Source organism: Xenopus tropicalis, chromosome 10 (genome assembly GCF_000004195.4).
Source record: "Xenopus tropicalis strain Nigerian chromosome 10, UCB_Xtro_10.0, whole genome shotgun sequence".
In the NCBI taxonomy this organism is placed as follows: domain Eukaryota; kingdom Metazoa; phylum Chordata; class Amphibia; order Anura; family Pipidae; genus Xenopus; species Xenopus tropicalis.
Window position 1 is genome coordinate 5,935,575 of NC_030686.2, and position 23,801 is coordinate 5,959,375.

The 23,801-nt window shown below is 41.2% G+C and overlaps 1 protein-coding gene across 4 annotated transcripts; it reads right to left on the minus strand.

Moving 5' to 3' along the window:
- Positions 1-3,059: 3,059 nt before the first annotated feature.
- tfap2c (transcription factor AP-2 gamma) lies at positions 3,060-23,305 on the minus strand. 4 transcript variants are annotated; one of them, XM_012971701.3, is made up of 7 exons: positions 17,212-17,420; positions 15,504-15,971; positions 14,364-14,415; positions 11,983-12,205; positions 9,490-9,608; positions 8,121-8,262; positions 3,060-5,358 (listed from the first exon to the last, which is right to left on the minus strand). In XM_012971701.3, the coding sequence occupies exons 1-7, from the start codon at positions 17,257-17,259 to the stop codon at positions 5,076-5,078; spliced, it is 1,335 nt and encodes a 444-aa protein (XP_012827155.1). In that variant the 5' UTR covers positions 17,260-17,420; the 3' UTR covers positions 3,060-5,075.
- Positions 23,306-23,801: the final 496 nt, after the last annotated feature.

Consider the following 23,801-nt stretch of genomic DNA (forward strand, 5'->3'; position numbering starts at 1 on the left):
TTGATCCCAACTAAGATATAATTAAGCCTTATGGGAGGAAAAACAATCCTATTGGGTTTAATTACTGTTTAAATAATTTTTTTGTAGACTTAAGGAATTATGTAAAGACACCTTATCCGGAAAACCCAAGGTCCCGAGCATTCTGGATAATGGGTCCCATACTTGTACCTGAAAACACTTACTGTACATCCAGCACACAAGGTTGCTACGGCAGAGTTTCAAGAAGCAACGATTGCCAGATACAAACAGATATGGACAAACCCCAAGCTCAGGAACAAGACTTGAAGACAACAGGAGAGGAGATACACCGACCCCAATGGGAGCACAAAGGACTGGTTAAGGAATAGTTAAGTGGGTTTTGCAGACCCCTTGCTGACAAATGGATTCCGCTCCTTCCTTAATAATTTCTATCCTTACAAAACTGAGTCCCCACTCGACTGCTTGAGGAACAAATACCTTCAGTCGCAGCCAAGTCTACATTGACGCTGGGACTGCATCTGTTCTCTATGGACAGTTGAACATTTTTAATTGGTTTCCCAGTAATTTTCCCAAGTGAAGCTAAACTGCTCGCAGCGAACAAAGTACAAAACTCCACCCAATGTGACAACGGGACGCAACTTTATTTTGGTTCTGGATTGTATTTATGCTGAAAGCTTTTGTTGTTCTGCCATTGGTTGCTTGGAATTATGGCTCTACCAGCGCCTCTTTGTCCGTGTTGCCGTCCAGGCAAACAATAGCGCCGGGGCCCCATTGCCTGTATTCCTTACATTCCCTCTTTGGCAATATTTATACATTTTTGTGCTTTTGGTCTCTGGCCTTCATCCTGGACCTTTTTGTTTTCTAGTCAAAAAAAAATCCTCTTGGCCATGTTTCCATTCATTCTGATGGCTGGCCATGGACTTCATTTCTATATAAGGGGAGAATTTCTTTCTAGGAATTAGTATCTCTAGCTCCAGCTCTATACCAAGAGTCCCTTCTGCCAGGGTCGGACTGGGCCACCGGGACACATCCGGGAAAAATCCAGGTGGGCCCCGGTGGCCCAGACCCGACCCTTGCAAACGCTCCCCCTGCCCAACTGTTCCTCCCCTGACAAGTTAAATTTATGCGCACTCAGGGAGGACGTCGGGTGGGGGACCCTGCGGGGGGGTTAGGGGGCCCCCTGCAGGGGGGGTTAGGGGATGCTGGCAGGGGCCCTGGGGCAGGATCCCCAGTGGCCCTGCACCCCTCAGTCCGACCCTGCCCTCTGCTACTCACGAGTCCTCCCTGTCTTCTTAGCCCCATTCCCCAGCCATTACACAGGCAACCACCCCATAGAAAATCAATATTGCTTTTCATAACCATTATGTATTAAAGCGTCAATAAATGACCTTCTCCTCGTGTCCTGAATGCCTCCCCTTTACACTCCATTCATTAACAAACTATACAGGTCCCATCTCTCCTTCAACAATGTACCTGACCAGTTAGTAGGTGCATAAAACTGCCCAACTGTAGCAGTTACACAACACTAAAAACAACAGAGCTAAAGTAAATCTACCCCTAAATCTGAAAGACTTTTTTTCATGTGAAACAGACTACCAAAAATGAGTGTCGTTTACAGCTCGAGAGAGCTTTGGCTGAGCCGTCCGTCCAGAAGACAAATGACAGTTGTACCAGGTATTTTATATATCTATGGGGTCATAGGAGTCACAGTGCACACAAACAAGCCAAGGCACACATACATGTTAGGCCCCATCAGCCAATGAATGGACAGAGTTCTGCCTGTTACTCCCACACTACTTCCTGTTACAGTTAGAGCTGCATCACTTCCTGTCAGCTGATCTCTGAGGGAGCACACAGCCCAGCACAAAATGGCGGCTCAAGGGAAAAGATGTAAAAGGACAATATTTACGGATATATATATTCCAGTTTGGGGAGATTCTTTAATAGGCCCCTTAATATGATATAAACTGTCTGTTGGTTACGTATTCATTCTGGGGGTGTCATTTTCCTTTAACTACGGATATAATGAGCCAGAAAGAGAGGCTACTTTCTGTCTAACAATCTATTGACTGGTTACAAACGGACTGCCCTCACCATGGGAACACGGGCTTGCATAATAGAGGACAATACTTCGGTTTTTGATCAAAGCCGACTGTGTCACATGATAAAAAGTGGACTCTCCCATACAAAAAAAATGAAATAAATAAAATTACACCTATATCAAAATACTACTTCAGGTATATACTATGGCAAGGAAGTTTACACTGAATGTATTTATTCTAAGTGAGTGTTATATGTGAATAAATGTTTAGCTGGGTCGGAATGGGCCGCTGAGGCATCGGGAGGAAACCCAGTGGGTCCCGGCGGCCCAGACCCGATTCTTGTCACCACTCCCACAGCCACCCTAATGTGTCGCACTTCTTCCCCGGGAGGGGGGGGGGGAAGGGTTAGAGGGGCAGGGTGGGGGTCCACTCCCCAGTCCGACCCTGGGCATTGGAAACCAAAAGACATTTGGGGTTTGCTGTGCATGCTGGGTGAAAGGAAGGGGTAGTAAAACTCAGGGTCGGACTGGGCTGCCGGGACACTGGGAAAATACCGGGTGGGCCCCAGCGGCTCTGACCCAACCCTATTGTCATGTTTCAAATACACGCATTCAGGGGAGGACGTCGGACAGGAGCCCCTGCGGGGAGGGGGTTAGGGGTGCACAGTGGCCCCCGTGAGGGACACAGCCAGAGAAGGCACCTTGGGGGGGTACCCTGGTGGGCCCCGCACCCCCCCCATCCCACCCTGGTAAAATGAGTAAGGAAAATGGAGATTCTAATTACCCAGATATTGACTGAAGTAACAGCGCTGCCATTAATGGGAACAAGTTTATTGCATGCCATTTTTATATCACCATGTTATACTGGTTCTAGTGATCTCTACTGAGCCAGAACATACAGCCAATATACAGGTAGTTGAACCCCCGGGTAACAGGGACCATAATGTTATTTGTGCGGATTGCGACAATAGAACCGCGCGTTTGTTTCGGGTTTTTATCAACAATATTTTCCATAATAAAAAATACTCAGTCCGGACCATTTTTCTGCATAGAATAGCATTTATTACAGGTTTATAATAAACTGTTTTATATGGGGGGAAATTTTTACAAAAAAAAAAAGTGTAGAAGAGTGAAAAACCACAAAGGTGGATTACATCAATTAGTATCTAAAACTGCAGTCTCCTCCTATAGGATTTATACATTTTCGTCATGGTTAGGAGGTTGGTTTTTTTTTTTTTTGCCTTTTAATTAAATATCCTACTTTTATCTGGGCGTACAAGACTGTTTGGGGAAAAAAAAAAAAAAAAACTCCCCATTATCCCGCTTTTTCAATGTATCACCCTTATGTACAAAACGCGTTAAATTACATATAAATAAAAAAAATTATGTACATTTCGAAACAAAAAAAATGGAATAGCTTTCCCTTTATCTCTGGACCTTAAACACTCACGAGTACAGAACTTGGGTTGTACGGAGTCCCTTTGTGCAATGAAGGAGTTAAAACACAGAACTTTAACAGTTTGTTTTTTGTTTTTTCTACATCAAAAATTTAGGGGGCCAAATATCAAGTAGGGTGAAAAGTCTCGTAGGGCGACGTTATACATTGAGAAGAGGTCTAAAACAGGTCTGTAGGGAACATCCTATGAAGAACAGAAGTTCTGATCAAAGACTCCTTTGTCCTTGTAAAAATGTTTCTCCAAGTGCCTCTGAACAACGGTTGGACAAAATGGAATCCATGATCTAGATCAGTGATCCCCAACCAGTGGCTCCCCCCAAGCAACGTTACCCACCAACCTCTTGGAGGTTGCTCCAGTTGCCTCAAAGTCAGGGTTGGACTGGGCCCCTGGGACCCTAGTGGGCCTCGGCGGTCCAGACCCAATGCCTCTTGCCGCTCCCCTGGCACATTTCACTTATGTGCACTCAGGTGACCCCAAACAGTGGCTCCCCCCCAAGCAACGTTACCCACCAACCCCTTGGAGGTTGCTCCAGTTGCCTCAAAGTCAGGGTCGGACTGGGCCGCCAGGACCCTAGTGGGCTCCGGTGGCCCAGACCCAATGCCTGTTGCTGCCGGTGTCCTCCCCTGACGCGTTTCACTTATGTGCACTCAGGGGAGGATGTTGGGAGGGGGCCCCTGCGGGGGATTTAGGGGGGCGTGTCGGGGGGGGATGTGGCTGGCAGGGGCACCTTGGGGGGTGCGGGGCTACTGGGGCGGTAGCCCTGGTGGGCCCTGCACCCCCCAAGTCCGACCCTGCTCAAAGTAGGGGCTTAGTTTTGGTTGCATAAAAGCAGATATACTACCAATCAGAATCTCCCATTGGCTGCCAGTCCACATAAGGGGCTACCTAATAGCCAATCACAGCCCTGGCACTTTTTTTTTTTTTGAATGCCAGTGTTGCTCCCCAACTCGTTTTACATTTAAATCATTTGCCCAAAAAGGTTGGGGGACCCCTGATCTAGACGGAGGAAAGGAGCGTTCTTAGAGAGGCCAAAAATAAAAGATTTTTTTTTAAAAAAATCTCGTTAAAACAAATCGTATATTTCATATGTTAAAAAAAAATCTGGTGATAAGATTTTTTTTTTTTTTTAAAAATTAAAAAAAGCTGCTAAAAACAGCAGTCATAAAATGACAGTTAATGGTAACACACTCACACTCGCACTCTCGCGCATCCACTGGAGATGCTCCCACCATACACTGGCACGCACCCAATAAACAAAAAAAGTAGCTTTTTTTTATCAGGAAAAGACTGGAACATGATCATGAAGTCACTGGATTCCCTGTGGTCACGGATATTATGGGAGAATTCTGAAGATGAAATGTGTAGAAAATGGCGGCTTTGCCCCAACGTGGGGGTCTAAGGATCCAAATTCCAAAAGCAGACGAGTCCTTTCTCTACAAGAGTATGTGGCAGTGATGGGACAGACTAGCCTGGGGCCATAGTAGGACAAACATGGAGAATTCTGTAGGATCCAAGTCCTGTGGTTCTGGTGTCAGGGAAGAACTGTTCCAGCCTAATTTGTTTAAAAAATAAAAATGGAGGTGGTAAAACCAAAGTTCTCATTTTCTGTGCTTGTCCATCTTATCCAGGTTTTTGCTTTCGCCAGGACTTTGGTCGCCAGTGTTCATGTACATTTTGTCTGCGATCTTTAACGCCTCGTTCAGGTAGTTTTGTACAGAGGTCATGGCGGCGCAGATGGCGGCGCTTCCAAAACCGTGCGTTATGAGGCTAAAATGCGTCAAGCACCCTTGGATGCCGGGTTCAAGGATGGGGCTGGGTCTGCCGTTGCCGATAGGAGTCCTGTCCTGTGTCAGAAGGTCGGTGAATTCTTTGCAGATTTGCCTGTGAAATAAAACGGATATAAACATGGTTACGGAAAGTGCCGAGATGCACAAAAGCAACCGACAGATGGAGGGTCGTATCCTTCATTGCTGTCATTTGGGGGGGGGGGGGGGGGGGGGGGTTGTTTATGCCTTTCCCTTAGCAGAACATTTGGTAGAAAAGGCAACTTTAGGCTTCTGAAGCTGATCTACAAGTTGCACAAATATGAGTGTTAAACCAACAAATGGATAATGGATAAAACAAAATCACAGAAACCTTCACAAAAATGAATAGCGTTAAACCTAGTAGCATTTCCCACATAAGCCATGTCACTATAGGCCCCAGGGCGAAGGAACTAGTTCACCTTAATACCAATATTTAGTCATATGCCATCGATATTTTGACATATGTGACACACAAATTCCTCTACAAATTTGCAACAGAAGAGACAGAGTTGAGCTGAATCTATCGGAGGCCCAACCACGGAAGGATTGTGCCCCAAGCAGTCTGATAATACGCAAGCTTATCACCCACTCGACTGGATCAGAAGATCCATTATACACAAACAACGTGGCCAAAACAAATATAAGTCTGATCCTTGTACAGAAGCTGGACTTTATATGTTCTCATTGCTAGATACCAATCTAGCCATTTTGCACATTATCCACTTATTAATCTCAGGCCCAGGCCCAAATATATCAAAGTGCAGCTTCATATTTCAGACTATACCATTAAACAACCCCCCCCCGCCATTGGTTAAACATGCTCCCTATTCTCTTATAGTACAGATCATAAGTCAACAATGAAAATTCTTGAGCCTACAGCAGCTTCAGCTTCTAGGAAAGATTAAACAAATGGGCAATTGCACTCAAATAAGGTTGGTTAAGCTCAGCCATTCTGCAGCATTCCCATTAGCAAACATGATCCTGCTCGGCTAAGACGCTCTTACAAATCTCTCTCCAGTGATTTGAGCATCAATAGCCAATGTTAATTTTCATTAGGCATCAGCTCCATCTGTAGAAGCTTTTCATCAGAACAATTTAGTGGTACCTTCAGCAGTGCACATTAACCAACGGCCACCTTCCACTGGTACGCGATAGAGAATTGAAAGGGAATAGCACTACAGAATTTTATCTTTTTTATATTAAAATGCCTTTATTGCACACTTAGGGCATTACGGCAACATTTCGAGCCAATTAAGGCCCTTTATCAGGCTTGAGAAAGGGTCTATCAGGCTTGATAAAGGGCCTAAAGAGGCTCAAAATGTTGCCGTTATGCCCTAAGTGTGCAATAAAGGCATTATATAATGGATTTAATTTTGCAGTGCTATTCCAGTTCAAAGCTTTTTCATCAGAACAGCGGAAAGCAGGGCTCTCTAGGGGCTCCAAATACAAGTCTATTTTGCCTCGAAAGTTAGATCTCACTTCAGTAGAGCTAAGCTAATGGGGGGTAAGGGCTTCTTTTGCCGGGGGTACCCCTGGAACCACAGCAGGGTAAACTGCCAAAGACAAACTTGATTCTGAATATGTCAAGTCTAAGACAAGGGTTTAAAGGTTTGTTTTAGGTACAAATCCAGCTCTTCGCAGTATAAATACAATGCAATCTTTATGCCAACCAGCCCAGACCATAAATTAAAGCAGAAGCTGAAGAGAAGCTTTGAGGCGAGATGAGTCACATTTCTGTCATTTTTACTCTCATAAAAAGACGGTTAAATAGCTGGGCCTTTGAACTGTAATTAGAGGAAATTGATAGAATGGAAGAAGATGGTACATGAAAGGACAACAAATACAAGTACAGTGCTATTAGCAGGAAGACAAGAAACATTCCGTTTCTCCTTTGTGGACAATGCAACCTTCTACAAGCCAGCAGATCACAAAGCTAAATTTGGCTCTGGGGACGGGGATCCTCCGGCATTGCATGTGTTACGGAACCAAAACTCTCAGGATTCATCTATGACTTGATACAATGCAAAAAGAAGCCAGGAAGCACCAAACTGATCTTTGAGAAGTCACTTTCAGAAACAAAAACACAATTTCAGTATCTATGGCCCCACTTGGCACAGTAAGTGCCCATTGCTGTCCAAATATTGTGGCCCAATAATCCACTATTCCAACTGGACAAGTCAATGGAGCCTCCAACTAGGAAGCCCTGATATATCCGCTGCCCTTCAACTCTTGGCAGACCATTGTACCCAGCCAGGGGTAGTAAGAATTAAGAGTTCACGGACAACAGTAGGGTTTCCATTTGCAAACTCCTCGGTTTAGGAGTGTAATAGAAAAGCAAGCAGACCCCATAACTGCAGGGCGCCCAAGGGGAGTTATAAGGGGCCCAGAGGGGCACTGATGGACTAAACCAGGGGTCCCCAACCACCGGTCCAGGGACCGGTGCCGGGCCGTGGGCTGTGCTGAGCAGGGCCTCCTCTGGTCCCAATTACCTGTGATCCCAACTCCCTGATGCGTTACACAGCCATGACAATAGCTATGCGAAGCCCAGGAAGATTTCTACTGATCACGACAAGGACCAAAGTACTTTATTAAGCTGTATGTAATAATACTACTACTAATAAAAAGTGCATAATATAAAATTTAACTAGCACTTGTTGCGCGCCCCCCCCCCCCCCCCCCCCCCGTCCGTGGTGCAAAAAAGGTTGGGGACCACTGGACTTAACAGTTTCAATATATGTTCATGAAAATCGCCTAATACCAATGTTCAGGGGGGCCCCTAGTAACATCCAGTTACACAATACACCAATGGTTACACAATATCCAATACCAAGTACTTACTTTGCTGCGAGAAGCATGTTCTTGCGATTCGCCATCTCATTTCGTTCCATGTGCGGCCGATTTAAATACTCTGCCACGGCTTTCGAGGGGAATTCCGTCTCACATACGTAGCCAAAGTCACGAGCCAAATGTATCGCTTCCCCTGGTGGAAAAAAAACAGTATATTGACCATCACTCAGTTTTACAGCTACAAGACATTTCTTAACCAATTTTAAAAATACAGGTATGGGATCCCTTATCCGGAAACCGGTTATCCAGAGAGTTTCGAATTACGGAAAGCCTGTCTCCCATAGACTCCATTATAATTTTTAAAGATGATTTCCTTTTTCCCTTTGATAATAAAACAGTACCTGTACTTGATCCCAACTAAGATATAATTACCCCTTATTGGGGCAGAACAGCCCTATTGGGTTTATTTCATGGTTAAATGATTCCCTTTTCTCTGTAATAATAAAACAGTACCTGTACTTGATCCCAACTAAGATATAATTACCCCTTATTGGGGCAGAACAGCCCTATTGGGTTTATTTCATGGTTAAATGATTCCCTTTTCTCTGTAATAATAAAACAGTACCTGTACTTGATCCCAACTAAGATATAATTACCCCTTATTGGGGGTAGAACAGCCCTATTGGGTTTATTTAATGGTTAAATGATATTTAGCAGACTTAAGTTATGGAGATCCAAACTACGGAAAGATCCCTTATCCGGAAAACCCCAGGTCCCAAGTATTCTGGATAACAGGTCCCATATCAGTACTAAATAAGAGCCATAGGACAGTATTACAAACAGACAAATATAAACCTATATAGACATCCCCTTAGCAAGATATTGGCCCTTTGAGCGGTTGTGGAATAGTGAGACGTCTTGTCCTCAGAAGGAAGTGACTCATGGTACAGGGATTTTTATTGGTTAACGCTTTCCTTCCAAACAAAGCGCAATCAAAGAAATTACGTCGTCGTGATGAATTCCTTGGCCGCCCCCCTGTGCAAGGCCACTCGTTAGATACAGCGATGGGAAAGAAAATTAAATGCTCCGGGATGGGGGAATTACACATTTTATCATAGGAAGGCAAAACTTATATCCACAAAGGAAGCTTTTATTTATCTGAAATTGGAGGAGCTGCCATGTTGCTTGACCTCGGCTGTAGTATTCGCTGCACATACCAAATCCACCTCTAGAGGCGCCAGAGCACTTTTGCTCCAAATATAGATAAGCAATATAGTAAAATGGATAAGGAAAGCTGCAATTCTATTCTTTCTTTACCTTCAAAATGTAATGTTTTTCATTTTTCATTACGTTAATTAGGATGGAGAAATTAATATTATATTAAAAAATAAAATAGATAAAAATCCCAGGTGACACCAACCTTCCACAAGTGAAGTCAGGAGCGTGACGTTTGCCGCTTTCCTTCTGCCAGCCGGGAGGTTCAGACCGATTTTCTCGAGTTTTTCCCGTAAGGACCGCCCACCATTTTTCGACTTTGCCCTGTAATGGGGGGGGGGGGGGGGAGGAAAATTAAGTTACAACGGTTTTACCAACTTCCCATGGGTGTGACCCTCAAACAAGTCCCTTTTCAGTATCTGGTTAATCACAAGGAAGACAACCCCCCACCCCCACCCCACTGTCCATAACGATCTTCAGATAATTAATTCTCCGCAGTAGCTTTTTATTCCCCCCCCTGAAACAGAGGATGGTTTGTTTGATCGGAAATTTATGGGGCCCGCCCACATACGTATGGGAATCCCCTTTCGATAAAAAGGAAGCCTTGTGAGCTTCAAGGATAATGGAACCCTCCATTGGGGTGGAAAGAAGTAGAGTTGGAAGAACCAAGGGAAACCACAATAAAAGCAGCTTCATAGTTAAAGGGGAAATCCACTCAAACTGGTTTTGGTTTTATTTTTGCATCAGTATAATTCTAAGCCACTTTCCAATACAGGTAGGGGACCTGTTATCCAGAATGCTTGGGACCTGGGGGTTTCCGGATAAGGGGTCTTTCGGTAATTTGGATCTCCATACCTTAAGTCTACTAAAAAATTAATAAAACATTAATTAAACCCCAATAGGGCTGTTCTGCCCCCAATAAGGGGTAATTATATCTTAGTTGGGATCAAGTACAGGTACTGTTTTATTATTACAGAGAAAAGGGAATCATTTAACCATTAAATAAACCCAATAGGGCTGTTCTGCCCCAATAAGGGGTAATTATATCTTAGTTGGGATCAAGTACAGATACTGTTTTATTATTACAGAGAAAAGGGAATCATTTAACCATGAAATAAACCCAATAGGGCTGTTCTGCCCCAATAAGGGGTAATTATATCTTAGTTGGGATCAAGTACAGGTACTGTTTTATTATTACAGAGAAAAGGGAATCATTTAACCATGAAATAAACCCAATAGGGCTGTTCTGCCCCAATAAGGGGTAATTATATCTTAGTTGGGATCAAGTACAGGTACTGTTTTATTATTACAGAGAAAAGGGAATCATTTAACCATGAAATAAACCCAATAGGGCTGTTCTGCCCCAATAAGGGGTAATTATATCTTAGTTGGGATCAAGTACAGGTACTGTTTTATTATTACAGAGAAAAGGGAATCATTTAACCATGAAATAAACCCAATAGGGCTGTTCTGCCCCAATAAGGGGTAATTATATCTTAGTTGGGATCAAGTACAGGTACTGTTTTATTATTACAGAGAAAAGGGAATCATTTAACCATTAAATAAACCCAATAGGACTGTTCTGCCCCCAATAAGGGGTAATTATATCTTAGTTAGGATCAAGTACAGGTACTGTTTTATTATTACAGAGAAAAGGGAATCATTTTTAAAAATTAGAATTATTTGCTTATAATGGAATCTATGGGAGATGGCCTTTCTGTCATTTGGAACTTTCTGGATAACGGGTTTCCAGATAAGGGATTCCATACCTGTATACATTCATTTCAAACAGTCAACAGTCATAAAGCTACAGTCACTTGAATTATAGTTAACTGAATTTGCCTTTGCTCTCACAAGCCACACTGAGCCTCAGCCATTAGCTGCTCTATAGACACTCATGAACAGCCTAACGAAGGGGCAATTATCTGTCTAACAACCTCCCGCTCCAAAGGCTGCAACTACAGAACCATCATATTATATTAATATATAGGATATAGATATAGAGAGAGAGGTTGGCCACTGCAGAGCTACATGGGGCAACTAAAGCCACTTGATATGACATTCCATCAAGTCTGGCAAATACCTGTCTGCATGTCCTGCTGGTTCTACAGGAACAATAGGGGGATCTCCAAACAGCTGTTTTACTCTTAAAAACACCTCATTCCTTTTCAGTCAAAAACCCTTCCCTCAATAGGCAACGGGGTTGTTTGTTTTTTTAGAAGAAGAGTCGTCGTCTAGGCCCGGCCTCTAATGTCCGTGGCAGCTTTCGGACGCATTACAATGGCCCATTTACATGTCAATTGGGAATTTTTTGAGACGATACCAAAGAAGGTGGAGGCTGATCTACTGGTGGAACCCAAGGAAAGTGGTGAGACGCTTCCCACTGTTTGTTTAGTTGGCATAGAGAACTAGAGCTGAAGGTTTGACCTCAAGTTAATATGAGAAGGGCCTCATTTATGGTATTGAATTAAGAGGATAGATGCACCCCCTAAGCTCATAACCTTCTACAGAAGAAGGGAGGAACAGACAAGACCCTGTTTTGAGTTGAAGACAACACAAGTCATTGTAACTCAAGACCTCCCTTGAAACATTTAGTCATCAGGAGGTTTTATAACCACATATAAAACCTAATGGAACCTGAAAGCATCATTGTTTTCACCCGAGCTTCTTTAAGTAAGTTCCATCTCCCCCTACGTACCTTCTCAGGACTCCTCCAAGCAAAGACGCATTCAGGCACTCTGGTGGCGAGAGCCGTCGCTGAACCTCTGCCACCGTCACTTTGTATTTCGAGGTGGAACTGAGGAGGGAAAGTCTCCCCGGCACCGAGCAGAAGACTTCATTCGGGTTAATGACCATCCCCAGTAGCGCGTCCTTTTGATAGGGCATGCTGAGCCCATTGTTTTTGCCGATAGAGATTGGACCTGTTAAGATAAATTCATTGTTAAACCTCCAGGTATTTGTAAGCAAGGCCAATATTATATTGTACGGAGTCCTATACATTAACCTTACATAGTTGGGTTGAAAAAAAGACCAGAGTCCATCAAGTTCAACCTCAACATTTGGACAGATTCCATAATCCACCATTATTTCTGAGGTTTTCATACTATCAAAGAGCAAGAAACTGCCTTCAATGGATTCCAATGATGGTCCGATTGCCATCTTGGAGTCAGGAAGGAATTTTTTCCCAAAAATTAGAGAGGCTTCAGATGGGGTTTTTTGCCTTCCTCTGGATCAACTAGTAGTTAGGCAGGTTATATATAGGCATTATGGTTGAACGTGATGGACGTATGTCTTTTTTCAACCCAACTTACTATGTTACTGAGGCAGTTTCTTGGGACCCCAACAGCCTTAGGGACAGACTAGGGGCATTTTGACTAGTTGGAAAAAATACAATTGTAAATATATTTATGTAACTTGTTGTGGGTATTCAGGGAGTATTATTATTTATTTATTTATTTATAAAGTGCCAACATATCCCGCAGCGCTGTACAATAAGTGGGTTACATACATTGGACATACAGAGTAACATATAAAGCCACCAATAACTGATACAGGAGGTGAAGAGGGCCCTGCCCAAAAGAGCTTACACTCTACAAGCTTATAGATCTTGCCATTCAATGGTGATAAAGAGCCTAAATACATTATATTATGGTAGGACATTGCAAGTCCTAGATGCTGATTGGGCTTCAAGATCAGAATTTTCCATAGAACCTAATAAAATATTAATTCTATATTAGAAAAGGGGTGTATGGTGGTTTGGGGGTGTTCATGTGGCTTAGTCTGGGCTAGAAGCTCAGTAAAATCTACTTTTGTATTGCGTTTTAGGCTACCAATTGTTGACGTTGGGGTTTATAAGGGAGAAAATAGATAGGGCTAAGGCTATGTATTACCTTATGGGAATGGGAGATCTATAATAGCATTTAAATAGGCCTATATATTGTCTATTAGGAGGGAAATAGAAGGGAAAGGCTTTGTGTTCATTAATAGGACGGGGGAGGGGGACGGAGAAGTTTTATTAACAAAACAGTCCCCAAGATTCAACTCAGGAAGGTTCTAGTGGGAGAAAAGAATCAAAGCTGATAATAAGTTTATCCAAGCACAAAATCTACCCCCGTCCCTGGGATACCCGCTCTCTCTCTGTTCTCCGGGGCAGGGGTTTGTTTTACCGCTCTCCTCCCCCTTATTAGGATCAGGAACAAGGCATTGAACACAGGGGAGGATTCCGAAAGCTCCAGTTAACCATAAAGTGGTTATTAAATGGGAAAGGGGGGGGTAAAGATGTCACAATGTTTAAATTCTTCCCAGATGCATAGGGCTTGGGCTTATATCCTAGGAATAACACTTGAGTATATAGTAAAAATGTACAAAAATAAAATTATTTGAATGTAGTAAGTGGTAAAAAAAAAAAAAAATTATATATATATATAAATTTTTTTTTATTTTATTATTTAATTTCGCATTTCCCTCTCCTTCTACTGAATTCAAACCAAAATAAGTGATTGCAGTGTTTATACTGACATTGTACTGGAAACTCTTCATATTCTCGCTTGAACATGTTCAATCAATTAAAAACAATGCAATAATAAAACCAACATGTCAATGGAATCAGAAAAAAAAAAGTGTGTTATAAAGAACATTGATAAAAATGAAAATATTTCCAATTTTTTTATTTTAGAACAGACTTAAAAAAAAAAAAAAAGGAAAATATTTTGCATTGTTTTAGAAACACTATTCCCTGAAATTGCTGGTTTTAGCCACAAAATAGTTTGAGACAGATTTAAAGTTTACAGTAAATGGGGGTCTGTTACTCAAGGGTTAAAAAAAATTTGGGGGGCTGAATTTTCAGTTCCATTTGTAGTTTTAAGACAAACAGAAGTAAAAAAATAAATTAAATATATAGATATATAAACAAAGGTTTAAAAATATCATATAGTTGGATATACATTGCTCAATATATCCGATTCCAGACTAGAAAGGAATCGCATATAAAATATTCTAGCGATAATTAGCGCTATTTAGACGCAGGATAAAATAGAGGCTATTCCTCAATACATAAGAACGAAAAATACAAGAACAAACCTTTTTTAATGACTGTCTGGTCGTGCATTATCATGTTTTGTTCTTCCATCGACTGTAAAACAAAAAAATAAATGTGTCATTTTTTAACACTAATAATGTAACAATTTCCTTACACAAATGACTTAATCTGCTCTAAAGAAATTAATTTATACTGGTTGACAATAACTGAATTCGAAATATTGCGTTTCCAATTTCGATAAATAACTGAGTACAAAGGGGTTCACCCGTTGCCCCAAATACCCGACACCCCATGAGTCCCTTCTGCCTGTCAGGATAAAGGTTAAGCCAAGTTATTTAACCTATTTTCTTTACAAACAGATGCTAGGTGCCCTACTTTCCCAGTTATACCCTGGAGGTACAATTAAAACCAAAGGGAAAAAAAAAATCCCTACAAATAAAAACTAGAGAAACAAGGGAGGCTTTTGGCAGATATTATTTGTACGAATATAGTAGAGAAGTCGTGGTTTCTAGTGATGGACCCAAAATCGGAAAATAAATAAAACAAATCTAATGCCGATTATCCCAGGTCCCATTGTTTGGGTCAGTGTTTCAAATACATTTTATAGTCCAAAACGGTTTTGGGTTTCATGAGCATCAGAACCTAATTCAGCGCAGATATATATTAGTATTGGGTCTATTGGCAACGGAATTAAAGCTAAAACTATAAATCAATGGCCTAGAATTAAGGGTATAATTATACTAAAACTAAAAAAAAAAAATCATTTATGGAACATCGACACCCTGAAAAGCAAAAGGCAAATTAAAGAGAAATGTTCCTGTATATTTTATACATTATTAGGTAACTATTATCTCCCAAAGTCTGGTATTTCCCTAGGGAAACCTCAGAGGGGTAGGGATATAGGAATATACGTTTATTTTTCAGGTTAACCCAAGAAATGCCAGTTCTTTTCTCTTGCAAGACTAATACGGGTTATGATATATATATATATATATATTATATTGTATTATATAAATAATACAATTATAACACACATACGGGTTATGATTGTGTAATATATTATATATATATATATACATATATACACGAAAGACCTATTTTGCTCTAAAGAAATCATTTTTACACTGGCCCCCAAGTCAACCTGAAAAATGCCCCCCCAGTTATTATGAAAGAGACATTACCACAACCTCGTCCATCTGTTGGCCAATGTCTGCCAATCCCAGGTTATCGGCCAGATTGGAAGGGTCCAAGCCATGTCCATGTTGCAGAAGAATGTCGGGCCGTCTGTAGGAGTCTCTGGCAGATCTGCCGATCCCGGTATCCAGGGAAGGTATGTGGTGGACAAGGCCGGGTCGGGAGTGATGGGAAATCCCAGAGTGGTCTTGGTTCTGTCGGCTGGGCCATCCCTGCTGTTGGTTAGTGGTCTGGTTGTGGATAGCGTTAATGGAAGAGAAGGGGTCGCCGAGGTGGGAATAGGGGTCGGTAGACTGAGAGTATGGCAGAGGCTGGTATGGAGGTGGGAAATATGGAGGTTGGAAGTCTGATGCCCCTGAATGTGACAGAGGGGGAGCAGGGCTATACAGGTGCTGACTCACGGCCGACAAATGGGGCAACCTGGGGTTCCCATTGCTCGATCCATCGTGTCTGTCCTGGAATTGATCAGAACAAAAACAACAGTTATTTTCACGGCATTCCCAGAGCTCAGATACAGTTTCAGCAGCAACACCACTGCCCAAAAGCACCACATTAACTCTATAGTGACCAAAGCAAACTACCCCCCCCCCCCCCCCCCCACACACACACACACACACACACTACCAGTTATAGTTCAACTCTGCAGAAATCGGGTCAACTTCCCCTTTAAAATGGAACTGCATGCATTTTCTCTATTTACTCGCTGCAAACTATGTTTGCCCCCCACTAATAAATAAATACAGATAAAATAGAGACTGGGGAATAAATGCAACAGCCTTTAGCCCCTTGGGGAGCCTGCCTGGGCAAATATCGGATTTATTTGGAAAGAAACAATTCTTTGAGACTCAATAAAAATGATAGTTTACAAAAATGTATGATTTGTACCCAAAATGACCAACAGGCAATGTAATTATCCAATGAATGGTGACTTCAGACATTCCCATAGGTCTGGGCTGAGACCCAGGCTCCCTGTGTGAAACAAGCACGAATTTCGTTTTAAACAGATTACAGGGTCATGCCTATTAAACTAACAGGGAGAGCTAATCAGCAGAGAGAGGGGGCAACAACGGGGTCCCACAGGGCTAAATGCCCCCCTATTGATGCCAAATGACTGCAACGAATCACCAGGAGCCAAACGAATTCCATTAGTCAGACTGTGACCAAAGGGAATAACAGGGACCTTGGGTGACAGCGAATATTCGTATTTGCACCTTGCGTGTTTATTAAATAGGATATAAATACGATAATATCAGGGGAAAAACAATTAAATCACCAGCAACGGAATTTATTAAAAAAACGCAAAACGATTTTCGTTAAACACAGATGGAAGAAAGCCCTGTATAATGCGACTGGCACCCTAGCACCCACTAGCTGTCAGCTTGGGCTTCTACAAGCCCGGACCGGCGTCTCTATCCAGATCCCCCCTTTGCGGCAGCGACAATCGTTCTACAAATCGGTTTACCTGGAAACCATTTTTTTTTTTTAATGGTGCTAAATAATTCTACAAGACAGAGGGAAATGTGGCCTTTAAACAGCGCAAAGAGCCGTAAAGCAACTCTGCTGCCGACGCGATCGAATGTATGAAGGAAACATACACTATTACACTATTACACTATTAGTAAATCTATATATTATATCTATTTTTGTTTTCCCAAGTGTGGCCCCAAGCCAAGATTGGGGGGTAACTGTGCTCACCTCGCATTCATCTTCATATTTAACATTATCTGCCAGCTTCCACAGCATCCTGCCCGCAGTCCAACCAGCCCCAATGCACCAATATCCAATGATAAATCCAAGTTCACTGTGTAGAAATTCCCCTCAGACCTCTCAGCTGTCAGACATGGAGACTCTCACAGCTCTGATCCCTGACTGAGGATTTGCCACTGATCTCCCTTCTCCCTAAACACCCTTAATGGCTGCAAACTCCTCCCCAGGGGCTGATGCTGTTGCCTGTGTGAGTTTAATTGCAAGAGAAAGCCCTCCAGAAGGGCCAATCAGAACAAAGGGACTCTGCAGGCACAGGCCACGCCCCCTGGTGTTTATTCTAGAGAAGTGATTTTTTTTTTTTTTTTTTTTTCCTTCTCTTTCCTGCTGTGTGAATCTGAGCAGACAGGTTTGGGAGTCCAGTTCGTTCCACCATGGGAAATAATTGAAATATATATTTTTAAAAAAAATCCTCTGTATAAACAAACCCCCCCCCCTCCTCCTCCATTTTTATCTCCAAATGCAAATGCTTTGCAATAAAATAAAGTTGCATTATTTGTGCACAGTAAACCCCTCTCTATGCTCTGTGTGTATATTGGATGGTCTGCAAATGGCTAAGGAGCTAATTATCCACCTTCAGTTTGGTTGATCAGATATTATTGGATGTATAAAATCCCATAGAGACGAGGGAATTACATAGCATGTTCCATAAAACACATTCATATTATAGAAAAAAAAATTATATACATGTATCGGACCCCTGATCCAGCAACCCGTTATCCACAAAGTTCCGAATTACGGAAAGACTCCATTTTAATGAAATAATTCTGAATTTTAAAGCTGGTTTCCCTTTTCTCTGTAATAATAAAACAATTCCTTGTAATTGATCCCAACTAAGATATAATTACCCCTTATTGGGGCAGAACAGCCCTATTGGGTTTATTTCATGGTTAAATGATTCCCTTTTCTCTGTAATAATAAAACAGTACCTGTACTTGATCCCAACTAAGATATAATTACCCCTTATTGGGGGCAGAACAGCCCTATTGGGTTTATTTCATGGTTAAATGATTCCCTTTTCTCTGTAATAATAAAACAGTACCTGTACTTGATCCCAACTAAGATATAATTACCCCTTATTGGGGCAGAACAGCCCTATTGGGTTTATTTCATGGTTAAATGATTCCCTTTTCTCTGTAATAATAAAACAGTACCTGTACTTGATCCCAACTAAGATATAATTACCCCTTATTGGGGGCAGAACAGCCCTATTGGGTTTATTTAATGGTTAAATGATTCCCTTTTCTCTGTAATAATAAAACAGTACCTGTACTTGATCCCAACTAAGATATAATTACCCCTTATTGGGGGCAGAACAGCCCTATTGGGTTTATTTAATGGTTAAATGATTCCCTTTTCTCTGTAATAAAACAATTCCTTTGTAATTGATCCCAACTAAGATATAAATAATCCTTATTGGATGCAAAACAAGCCTATTGGGGTTAATTCATGTTTTATTGATTTTTCTAGGAGACTTAAGGTATGGAGATCCAAATTATGGAAAGATCCCTTATCCGGAATACCCTTGGTCCCGAGCATTCTGGGTAATAATGAGTCCTATACCTGTGTAAAATTTTATATATATATATATATATATATATATATATATATATAATTAAAATGTTGATGTTTAATTGTGGGCACTGATGAGACAATTAGCACCTCTGGATGATACAATATCTTCTACTACAGGATAAATCATCTTATCCCCCCCCCCCCCCCCAACAAAAATCATTACTATCCGATCCAACCTAATGAGCAGTTTATACAGAAACCTACAAACCCTCCGCCGCATTTAACGGGCGAGAAAGCCACTGATTACAGGGAAAGAACCTCTCCGATTTTAATTAGCGGCCCAGGAGTCATTTGGTTAATTGTTTTAAACCTCCATTCCCACACGGGATTAGGTAACTAATCGGTTTGGGATAAAATAAAAAAAAGAGGGGGGGGGGTATTAGTTAAATAAATAAATCAAAGTGGACAGATTTCTAAAGCCGAAAGGCAAAACCAGAGCTGTAACTCGCTGATTTTACAGATAGGTGGAAGCAGCACCACTTTGATTTCCCTACAGCCTGCAGCAACGATCCATGAAAATCTCTCTGTTTGCGCCACCTGCGTTTTATCTGCGATTTTACTGTTACTTGGATTCCCTGCATAGCAACTCCCTGTTGGCTTTCACCAACCATAAAGGGATATATATATATATATATATATATATATATATATATATATATATATATATATATATATATATATATATATATATATATATCTAATATATATATAATATATATCTAGATATATCTATCTACTATATCTATCTACTATATCTATCTACTATATCTATCTACTATAGATATAGAGAGAGAGAGAGAGAGAGATGAAAAATAACCATTATTATCACATTAAACCTTTGCGATATTCTTTTCAAAAGCTGCAAAAACGTTAAACCCAAAATGCGTTTTCCTATCAATTTGCGGCAAATAGTTGATGTAATTGGGGGGGGCAATAAAAGCCAAAATATTCGCATTATGTTGGGTGTGTGTGTTGGGGATGTATCCAAATAACAAACATTTATTACAGATTCCCCCACATGGTTGTGGGTCAATAATAAAGAGGTTTCTCTTATTTGCGCAAAAAGGCCGATCTGCGTTTATTTCGCATTTAATAACATAATGATACTTGGCGCAACAAAAAAGGTGTTTGTGTTTTCCAACCAAGTGCTGATTCCCTCAATGGCAGAGACTCTTAATCACCAGAGAATTCCACTCAGTTGCAGCTAATCTTCATTACCATTTTTGGTGGGGCAGCACAATTTTTAAATTGCCCCTCTGTTGTTTTCACCATAGGGGAAAAAAAGAAAAAAAAAAAAAAAAGTCTTTGAAATGCAGGTCTTCCCTGTGTTCCTCTGCTTGTAACAGCAAGTGTTTGTGATTATTTCCAAAAGGGTTTGGCGTCATTAAGACTGGGAAACATAAATATATTTAAAAGTAGAACAGGGGGGGGGAGAAGTCGCTGAGAGCAGTGTGTCATTGATAATAGGGGGGTGCAGGGATCTTGGGGTGGTGCCAGCTAACTGCACAAATCCAACGACTTTTCCCTGTATAAATATCTATTTATTTATCTACCTCCTATTTATATCCAAAGCTGCGCCTCAAGCGCAAAAAAATTAATACTTAGCAAAATATAGAAATATTTCGCTTTTTATCCAGTGATGTAAAAAATACCATTTTGCGACTGCAGATAGAAAGGTATTTGCGCAGAGTAATAACGTTACAGACGCTGCTACAGCAATACATTTAATTAAAAATACTAATATTATATAGTATTTGTGTCTGTAAATTACTCTCCGATATAGATTGTAAGCTCTACAGGGCAGGGACCTCCATCCTCTTGTGCCTTTGGACTTGTTGCAACTGTATTTATTGTTATACTGTGTATTTATCTATTATTATCTTAATAACCCCCTGTTTGTATTAATGTATTCTACTGTACAGCGCTGGGTACATAAGTAGCACTATATATATATATATATATATATATATATATATATATATATATATATATATATTATATATAAAATATATATTGCATTATAGTAACAAATAGCCAACATACAAATATATATCTATATATATCTATATATATATATCTATATATATCTAATGTATCTATATCAATTGGAAAGCAAAGCTTGGGGGTTCGGCGCTAAGTGTTTTAAAAAAAATGTTGCTTATCCCTACCCCCTGCAGAAACAATAAGGATCTGAAAGGAACATTATTGGAGTATTATTTCAAATTGCTATTGGTATAAATGCCATTTAATTTAGCCGCAAATCAGGCAGAACTGGCTTTGCTAGAACAGACTTTTATGTTGTTTTGCGCAGGGCTGCGGAATATGTGGGCGCTATATACAGCGCTAAGTCTACGGGAACCTAAAAACCATAGTCTAAGCATCGCCTTATGTATGTAGAGATAATTAGATAGATTATAGATAGATTATAGATAGATATATACAGGCCTGTATTGTATAAATCTCAGTATTATAAATACAGATATTGCGTAGAATTCAATTAAACTTGGGAGACACAAACACGAATCAGTGTAGTTGAATATATCGCATATAAATACGCATATTATACTATTGTCTATAATCAGAAGATGAGATTTTACCAGTATCGATGAGACTACTACATATACAGGAATATCGCATACGATTTCAGGGCTCCAGCACCGATTTATCGATATAATAATCTTTCTAATATTTATAAAGTGGGTTTCAAAGGGCATGAACGCATTACAGCGGCCTCATCTGATTATAAGTAAATACTTTGAAAAATCTTTGGTATAGACGCAATGGGCTAAAGAAGGATTCAGAGAGGTTCTATTATATATATTTAATAATCGTGTGTTTTTCCCTGCACTTATACATACATTATACAAATACCATAAACGAAATCTGCGATTTTGGAGAAAAAAATTCATATTTAATATTGTAAAATGACTAAAGTTCCCCTTTACAAAACAGCAGAGCGTTAATGAACTGAGGCAATGCGAAGTAGAAGGAATTAATTGAAAGAATATTTCGTTATTAAATAATCAGCCCAACAGGAGGAGGACATATGTGTTACACACTGCCTCATATAAATCTGCCGGTTTTTATTGGGTTCTTCTAAAACTGCCATACATCATTCGTTAGCTGGCAGATTGCGCTAAATTCATGAAAGTTTAATCTGGGGAAGAGGCGAATGTATTGAGCCCTTGGCAGGTGTGAACAGAAAGGGGATGAAGGCGAATATTCGCTTTTGTGTTGACTTTGTCATTTTGTTGCTTTAGTTGGTTCAGATCTCTCCAATAAGGGATTATAATAAGGCACTCAGATCTTCCCATTGTCTGGCAGCTGTTAGAATAATAAAATGCTAGAAAATTCTCGCTTTTGAAGGAGCTTTTTGTTCTTTCAATTCTGCAAAGCCCTTTGTTAAAAGCCTTTACCTGCGAATTCAGTGAAGTCTTTCGTAACGACAAAGACGCTACTTCTTTTCCAACTAGACTAAAACACTCAACTATAGAAGATTCGATTCATAAAACATCGAATAATCACTGCAGTTTGAAAGCTGCTTGACGGTAACGTTTGCGATTTTGCGAAAGTGGCGCAGACGTTTACGGAATAAGCTGCATTTTTTTTTTCACCCTGCAGGAATTTCGTTCTAAATCTTCACGGGTGGGAGTTAAAAAGTCCTTAATTCCACAGGTGAAGAACTGAAATAATAACTGCTGCTGCAAACTTTATGACTTCGTAAAAGTCGCAAATTCTGCCTTTCCCTAAAATCGCTCACACTATGATTATTTTTATTGTGGCCTTTGAGCCGGATAATTGAAATTTAACCCAGACAGGAATGAGGGGTTGGTGTTTTTCTAACGAAACCAGGTGTGACTAAGCGCACCGATCACTCCTCAAATACATAACAAAACGAAAACATGCGAATCGTTTACATTAGACGCGTCTATTGATACATACTCATTCTGTAGAGCCAAAAAACGACGACAAAATATTTATACAGTTTTTTTATGTAAACCATTGGCTGCCGATTTTTTTTTTTTGTTCAGTGGAAGTTTCTAAACCTTTAAACACAATTCTCCCGACTTGTTCCAGTACAGACTGGGGCCCCATGTGCGACGCATTAAAGCTGCCTGACAAGCAGATTGTGTACATGGTATTTAATTAATTCCCCCCAGAGATTAAATAGAGTTTCTAAACAAGTCCCAGCAAATAAGGGAGGCTGCCAGACTCTCTCTGGGAAGCAGACGTTGCTTATACAGAGAGTTTTTGGCACAAAAGGAACGTTTCATTCCCAAGATGATTTAAAGTAGAAAATTGGAAGTCACTTACCTGCCAGTCGGATCTCCCCAGCAGAGCCATCAGAGGAGGGATTGAGGGGATATATTAACAAGAGCAGTTACACCACTAACTGTTACCTGGATCAGCCTTACACCTGGTTTACCTGCCTCAGGCTCTGGGCATGCGCAGTACCTACCTTACAAAGCATTTTCCAGCCCTCGGCTCACACCGCCCTCTTTTATCCACATTCATCTGCCCCTTCCCCCTGACTCCCATACACTCAGCTGCCCCACACAGGCACCCCAAACCCCGGCACCCCAAATACCAGCACCCCACACAGGCACCCCAAACACAGGCACCCCACACAGGCACCCCAAATACCAGCACCCCACACAGGCACCCCAAATACCAGCACCCCACACAGGCACCCCAAACCCCGGCACCCCACACAGGCACCCCAAACCCCGGCACCCCACACAGGCACCCCAAACACAGGCACCCCAAACACAGGCACCCCAAACACAGGCACCGCACACAGGCACCCCAAACACAGGCACCCCACACAGGCACCCCAAACACAGGCACCCCAAACACAGGCACCCCACACAGGCACCCCAAACACAGGCACCCCAAACAAAGGCACCCCAAACACAGGCACCCCAAACACAGGCACCCCAAACACA

Bases quoted from the DNA above. Each gene is read 5' to 3' on its own strand.
- tfap2c (XM_012971701.3), bottom strand. From the start codon at position 17,259: ATGCTGTGGAAGCTGGCAGATAATGTTAAATATGAAGATGAATGCGAG. The intron at 15,972-17,211 runs GTGAGCACAGTT...GATCAATTCCAG, and splicing joins AATATGAAGATGAATGCGAG to GACAGACACGATGGATCGAG. The intron at 9,609-11,982 runs GTACGTAGGGGG...CCCCCATTACAG, and splicing joins CTTGGAGGAGTCCTGAGAAG to GGCAAAGTCGAAAAATGGTG.